Here is a 7,901-nt window from a genome sequence, read left to right on the forward strand (position 1 = left end):
TCAGTCTGATCAAACAAAAATAGAGGACTTGGGAGAGTATCTTCCAAACTGCTCTCCTGGTAGAGGGAAGGAAGGAAGCAAAAGAGTGTGGGGGGCTTTGTGCCCTGATGAGTGAGCCACATTCATGCTGAGAATAGAAGCATGCTTTACTCTCTGCTTTGTCATCTGCTTGGAAGTTTTTTTCTGGCCAGATTGTTCACAGTGTGAAGATGTCCCTGTCTTTCACTTCCTTTATATCCTACTATAATGCCATCAAATTTTCAAGGGAAGTGGTGGGTAGCCAGGCTTCTTTGATTCTGTTTTTCCCACTTTGGGGCTGACCTCAGGAAGAAAACATTTTTCCTGCTCTCAAAGTGGTTAGTCCTAGTATTATCCATTTTTGCAAAGGTTTTAATTCTGTGGAAATGCCCTTGCAGGAGTCACCTACAGGCATTATTGCGGCTGTACACACAGATGTGTGATTTAAGTTTCTGTCTCTGAAACTTACTTATTTTAAGCACTTTAAGCCTTTAATCGTTATAAACCTGTTGCTTATAGAAGTTGCCACTGTATTCTGAGGACATTTCTGGCACTAAGTAGAGAAACCATTTGACCCTTTCACACATTATGTTAGTGAGAGGGAACCTCAACCCATCAGTAAGGTGTTTCCTCCTTGGCAATGTGTGTGCCCTTATGTTAAGGTTTCCTTCATTTGTGTAAAAAGCACAAAGGAAATTTACCTCAGGACTGTGAAAGTGGCGTCTTGCTGCCCAACTTGTGAACTTTTTGACTTGTGCCTGGAGAAGATACTAGGGTGAATATATTTCCTTAGGAGTTCTCCGCTCATTTTGTCTTTCACTCTGTGTGACCACCTCCTTTCAAGGGCAAACAAACTTGGCTGTCTTCCTGACTCACAGCTGCTTTTATTTCTAAGTTTTCTTTGAGAGAGAGAGGAGCAGTTGGAACACTGGACTTGGATGTTGCTGCTCTGCTGGAGAGAGTGGACTCGGGTGTGGGAGGAGTGGAGAACTCCCTGGGCAGTGTGGGGCTGCAGCTCTTATTTGGTCAGCTCCGGCCAATCTGTCAGGTGCAGCCTGGAGCAAGGGTGAGTGTGGGTGGCAATCAATGCCCCACGGCTTGGCAGTGAGGAGCTGGCTGTGTGCTGGTGATGTGGAGGTGGAAGGGAGGAAGGGGTTGGTTTTGGTGATGGGGATGTGATGAGAGCACTGGGTTCTTTCTGCCTTGCCATCAGAAGTGACTTTCACGTTCTTGTCATACTGTGGGCTCAGAGTAATCATTACCAGTCCAGTTATGACAAAGTCTCATTTGTGGAAACTGATGCTGTTCTGTGCTTCACCAGAAAACTGGTGGTTTTAGTTTCCTTTGGGGTATAACAGTTGTATTTGTGTATGGCTTCAGCTGTGTAATTTTATTCAAGTGCTCAGCCAGTCTGGCCATTTCTGTTTTCTCTTGATTCCTTGGGCAGTAGCAGCAGAATCCTATTCCAGGTGGCTCTGATTTATGTATTCCAAGTACCATATTTGTGCTGATTGATGTATTTCAAGTAACATCTAGCAGGACAGCTGACATGAGTCTCTGGAACAGTGCAGGGACCAAGAGACTGGAGGGACAGGAGAGAGGGGCCCATGCCAGTACCAGGGAACCAAAGGATGGGATGGATGTGGTGCCATGGAGATCTGGGCAGGCTGAGCAATGGCATTCATAAGAGACAGGAGGTGAGGGGCTCAGGGCATGGGGAAGGCATCTTTGTAGTAGACTTGAAAGAGGAATCTTGTAGCTGAAGAAAAGGCCCCGTGCCCAGGTTGGATTTCATTCACTGTCTTTTCTATGAAGAGGGAGGAGTGAAAACACTGCTTAAAAGCAATTGAGCAGGGGAAACCAAGTTGCTGCAAACTCAGGATGTGGAGATCAAATCTCCTGGAAAGCAATGTTTAGGGGAAGAGCTGTGTGCAGCTGGGCAGGAGACGGCTGTCTTATTACTGTTGATTGCATACTGGGGAAGTAAAAGTGCAGTGGGAGTGTTCTGCGGCTGCAATAATAACCTTTAATGCACTGAAAAGTAAGAGCATTACATAGAAAATGGGGGAAAAGGACACAGGTCAAAAGAATGTATATATAAATGACTAACACCAGTAGATGCAATAAAAGGTTAAACAGAGAATGGTAGTGGGTGCTATTGAGTGATATATCCTTAGAAAAAAATATTCATGCTTTATCTTCTGCTGGTGCACTTGGGCTTTATTTGGACTTGCTTTGTATCTAAACATCACCTGACGTGTGACTTTGTTAATCAGTTTTGCTTTGAAAAGTTGATCTGGCCAAATGGCATCTCTGAAGACTCACGTGGATTTGGGTATCAACCTTGCTGCTTTGCAAAGGAGAATTCCACAGAACTCTGACAATCTGAGCTGCTTGTGATAGCAAAACATGTTACCCAAAGAAAATGGCTTTATCAACAGATATTTCAAGGAGAGATTGTGAGGCATAGGATAGCACCCAACATGTAAAATAGCAAGTTTACAGTCTGTGACAACTTGTTTGATGAATATTTTGATTCCAGTTATAAGATACTATGCAAACTTTGAGTTGGAAAAAAAGATTCTATAGGATATGGAAAACACAAGAAAAGCCAGTGTCACAGTGATTTGTGCTAGTTCTCTAGTTATTTAATTCTGCAGTAATACAACCCAAAAAGCTCAAAAATCTTGTTTTTGTCAGTGAATATGCATTGGATGCAGATGTCTGGATTAAACAAAAAGTTCAGATCAGTTTTGATTAGAACTGCATTTCATATTATTAGAATGTGATGGATGTGTTTGGATGAGGAGGAAGTTCACAGTTATGTTTAGTTTTCTCTCTAGGCAATTTATAACCTTAGCATTAGTCACCTACCCAATCTCCAGTCCCTTGCAGGATAAATAAATAAATATAGTGTAATACATGAGCTGTGAAATTTATGACCATTGATTGATGTCACTCAGCTCTCTTGCTTTTGATTCTGAATAGAGGGTAAAGAAAGGAACTTCTTTAAGTGTGCACAATCTTGATTCTTTCTGTAGACATGTAGTAACAGTAAGCTAAGTCCTGCAGTCTTTACTCAAACTTGTTACTTAATATGATGATTAAATGAAGACACTGAGATTTTCACCTCTAGAATGAAACTAGCTCCTGTGTAGAAGACCTTTCCAAGCTTATGATCTTCTTTGAGTCCTGAAAGTCAGACAAGAGTGTTAGTTCTTGTGCTGGTGTGAATCCTTGGGATGCATTTTGGTCTCAAAAGATGCAAAAATTAGCTCTACCACCTATAGAGTTCCCTTTTCCTTAGCTTTTATTTCTTTTCACTTATGTCTCTGAGATTTTTTTCCAGGCTGCTGATTAGATGCCTCCTGAGTTGCATCGTGCTATCCTTCATTTTTTCCTACTTTACCTTCAAGGCCAATGATCACAATATTAATAAATTATACTTCTTAGCTCATTCTTCCCCATCTCTCAGACCAGGTAATAACATGTGTCCTGATTTAAAACTCTTTTGATATTTTTGGCATCCATCAAAAAGAATTATGACAAAAAACCCTATTTGTCAGAAAGATAAAAATGAATACTGGTATTAGTTCTGGCTATAATATGGCAAACAATAAAAAGTTGGATTAGTCAGTTTAAGCTCAGCAGAAACTGGGAACTTCAGTGTGTTATCCCACAAATGAAAACCAAAGAGGAAGTTCCTGTTTACCTAAAGCTGCAGAATTTTGTCCTGTGCTGTGTTTACACCTGTGCATGCACACACATGTAGACAGTGTGAATGGAATGATCTGAATGCCAAGGCTTTTTGCTGCCGCCTCAGTGCCAATTTTGCTCTCATTAGTGATGTAAATGATCTGAAATGCCACGGTTTTGGGGGTTTGAAGTTATTTCCAAGTTTACTAGTGTTTCTTATTCTAGTTAGGTTTTGTAGAAAGAAGATTTTGGGACAAGGCTCTCAGGCACATGGTGTGATTCTGGGGGCTGTCCTGTGCAGGGCCAGGAGTTAGGCTTTGATGTTCCTTGTGGGTCCCTTACAACTCAGGATAGTCTGTAATTCTGTGATTTATCCTGCATGACTTGATAGTGATCTTAACATAAATGTTACTTTTCTGAAAAATCACATCAGAAATTATAAATGCCCTCTATATTTTTAAATGTATTGTGAAATGACTACCTGAGTATGTGGTGGAATGTGTTTGAAGGGGAGTACAGATTTGTTAAGGTTGAAGACTTTGATACAGGTCTCTGAAACTCTCTGTGATGTTTTTTGGGGAGAAAAAAAAAGCAACAAAAATGTATTCACCATTTTCTTGCAAAGTTTTTATTTCTATATAGCTGCCTGAGTTGTAAATTCAAGTCAGACTCTCCTTGTGACTGAGAATCAGTCGGCTGTTTGTTTAAAGCTGTATCTGTCTACAGGTTTGGAAAACATCCCATTATCTTTTCCCTTGCCTGCTTATGCTGACTATGCTGTACTGTTTCCAAAGCAATGGGTATTTATTCACTGATACTTTTTCCCCCTTCAAACTTTCCCAAAACAAGAAGGAAAAGGAAAAAAAAAAAAAAAAAAGAAAGGAGCAAAAGCCAGGCAGGAGAGAAACAGTGCCTAAGACAGGAGGTGCTTTGCCTGCTATAGGATTGCCAGTCTAAGCAGCACTTCCCCGAGTCTCAGGCTGTAACCTGCACCAGTATGGAGGAAGGCATTTGCAGTCCAGGTTCTCTTGTGTTGTGCTCTCGAGTGAGAGGGGAAGCATCCCTCCTGGTGGGAGTGATCTTGCTGAAAAAACTACTGTGAAGCTCTGTAGCACAAACCCTAGTTGTGATGATCTATCTTTTGAGGCATATCTTTGCTGAGGATTCTGGCGTGCAAAATGGTGGTGAAATTAAAGAATTGGCAAGAAAATGACAGCTGGGGCCCTGCACTTAGTTCAGCATCCCCTAAGGGACAGGAAAAATATAGGATGAGGCCTTAACTCATGGATACCCTTCTAGGGACAGAGTGTTTTCTTCCTTGATTTTATGGAGTCAGTTTTGCAGCAATCTGTTCTGGAAAAAACACTGTCTTCCTTTCAGACACTAAGGCTGATCCAGTTAAAAGTTACATGGATGAAGCTGTGTAAAGACAGATTTAGGTTGGATATTAGGAAAAGGTTTTTCCCCCAGAAGGTGATTGAGCACTGGAACAGGCTCCTCAGGGAAGTGGTCACAGCACCAAGCCTAACAGAGTTCAAGAAGCACTTGAACAACCCTCTCAGGCACATGGTGTGATTCTTGGGGGCTGTTCTGTACAGGACCAGGAGTCAGGCTTGAGGATCCTTGTGGGTCCCTGCCAACTCAGGATATTCCATGATTCTTTGATACTTAGAGTGAAGCTGATGGAAATCATTCTGCAGAGTCATTTGTCCCTCTCCAGTGTCAGTTTAATATAGAAAATGTAAAAGGAGTTGGGGTTTAAATTACTTTCATTCACAGCTACAAGTGGTAATTCACAGAAGTTATATTTGCTAAGGTGTGGAATGAAGAGGGAGAATATTAGGATGAAACAGATTTCTCCTGCAGTTTTTCAATTCCAGATATCGTGGTTTAGTAGTTCTGTGCTCCATTAGGCTCTCTCAGTGTGTCTGTGTTTACAGAACTGGTACTGATGCCATCAAGGCTGTCCTTCGTTTGCCTGGATTTGAGCTGGGAAAACACCAGATGAGCAGAGAGAAAAACAACCTTTTTTCCTTCCAGAAATAAACTGTAGCACTGAGATAGGTTTCTTTACTGCTTACATTCTCTGGGTTCATCTAACAACACTTTGATTAGGTCTTTTCCAAGGTCTAGCTTTGTTCCCATCGTGTAAGCTGCATGTTAGCAGGTGGAGTGCATCCCACCTGCTTTCCCTGGGAAAGTCATACTGTGATACTGGGAAAAAAACTGTAGGAAAAATTAGTGACAACATTTGCTCTTCAATTTGGGGAAAGGTCTCCTATTAAAAAAAAAAAAAGTTAGTTACAGCAAGTAACTATGGACTCAAGAATAATGTTTTGAGGAAGTCCTCGCTCAATAAGTCTTTCTCAAGAAGGAAGGATATGCAGGATTAACCTCAGAAAATCAAAGGAGAGGCTGGGAAAAGTAAGAATGAATTGCACTGTGGCTTCCCCCACATCTCGCAGTTGTGAGCAGCATTCCTGCCTCCTCTTGGAAATCTGTAGTATGCCCATCTAACACAGACTGAGGGAAGCGCTGCATGCAGTTACATGAAACACCAAATGCTGGGAGACTGGTTTTTGAGATTGGCTGAGGAGTCAGCATCTCCCAAGAAGTACAGGAGATGGCCACTTACGCAGCAGCATCTTTCAAGAACAGGATCAGAACGTGCTGGTCCTGCGAACTTGCTCTGGGTCTGGAAATATGGAAATCTCCAGTTACTGTTTAATATCTTTATCAGTGATCTGGATGAGGGGACTGATTGCACTTGCAGTACATTTGCAGGCAACAGCAAGTAGGGCAGAAGTGTTTGATCTGCTGGAGGGAAAGAAGGCTCTGAAGAGGGATCTGAACAGGCTGGATCAATGGGCTGAGGACAACTGAATGAGGTTACAAGGCCAACAGCCAGAAATCATCACTGACAATGAATCACAGGCTGCTTAAATTTTTTGCACAATTCCCTTAGTGCAGGCAATTCCCACTTTGGTTCCTTCCAAAGAGCCTGCTTAGTAAATAAGGACTGATTCTGTCTGGAAAAAGTGATCTGCCTCTGTGGAGAGTGTAAATAATAATAAGCAGATTCTAGTTTTAATCTTATTTTAATCATATTGAGTAGGACTTAAGTTCAGATTATCCCAACTATTTAAATTCACATATGTAATGATCTATTTAACACAACTCCAATTGTTTTAATACATCTAAGTATATTAATTCCTTTTAGAAAGCAAAATAATAAAGGCCCACCACATAGATGATGCACTAATCAAAACCTGGGATTAAAGAAATTCATATCAGTTTCTATCACCCTTGGTGTCACCAGCTGTTCTGCAGATCTCAGGCTACCTGTGCTGTAATAATTTATATTAAGGATATTGTAAAAGAGCATGTAAGAAACAGTTTCATTGTCTCTAATGCAGGATCAGAAAGAACCTTTTATGGTGGAGGAAAAAAAAGTTATTATAGTAAGATTATGAATTTGAATAATTAAACTTATTTTTTGTTTCTAAATGTGTTTCTAGAAAATAGTGACTTTGTGGCATGATTGTTACTCAGCCCTATTGTTCAGAACAAAATGCATTTGAATTTGTTCTTTTTGTTCAGATGTTTTAGCATTCAAGGAGGCAGTTTCTTGCACAGTGAACAGCTATTTTAACTATTATCACCCTTGTCTCATTCTTTAGTGAGCTTCTGATGTCATGACTTTCAGCTTTTGATGGCATATATGATTCCTAGTTCAAGTCGGTTTTTTAACATTTTGCTTTCAAGATAGGTTTTAGTTAGAGAAACAACTCTTAACTGAATCTAATTAGGGATAATTAGTTTTCATAGCAATTGAAGCTGGAAGCCAATTTGTCTAAAGTTTTCAGAAAAACTGTAGAGAATCCAGATTTTGGGGTCTTTGTTCCTAAACTGAAGCTTACTTCAAGTTGTGGATTTCAGGTCTGAATTTGAGTCTGGTTATATATATATATATATATATATTTATATATATATATATGTATCCAGCCTGTTCAGATCTCTTTTCAGAGCCTTCTTTCCCTCCAGCAGATCAACACTTCTACCCTACTTGGTGTTGTCTCCAAATGTACTGGTTATTTGAGTCTCAAAATACTTTGGTTTTCAGTGTGGGATTTTTTCTGAATGCGGAAAAATAGAGATAACAGTAGCGTGATTGGAATAGAAGTTGT

The 7,901-nt window shown here is 40.5% G+C and overlaps 1 protein-coding gene across 2 annotated transcripts in view; it reads left to right on the forward strand.

Annotated features, from left to right (window-relative positions):
• The first annotated feature begins 943 nt into the window (after window positions 1–943).
• SLCO1A2 (solute carrier organic anion transporter family member 1A2) overlaps window positions 944–7,901 on the forward strand; it is a 46,336-nt gene continuing 39,378 nt past the window's right edge. For both annotated transcript variants that reach the window (XM_027894247.1, XM_027894248.1), the window contains exon 1: window positions 944–1,084. In XM_027894247.1, coding sequence (XP_027750048.1) covers window positions 957–1,084 — 128 coding nt within the window. In that variant the 5' untranslated portion in view covers window positions 944–956. The remainder of the gene's footprint in view (window positions 1,085–7,901) is intronic.

Source organism: Empidonax traillii, unplaced genomic scaffold, assembly GCF_003031625.1.
Source record: "Empidonax traillii isolate 1590-97213 ecotype Southwest subspecies unplaced genomic scaffold, ASM303162v1 scaffold422:size936756, whole genome shotgun sequence".
NCBI classification, from domain to species: Eukaryota; Metazoa; Chordata; class Aves; order Passeriformes; family Tyrannidae; genus Empidonax; species Empidonax traillii.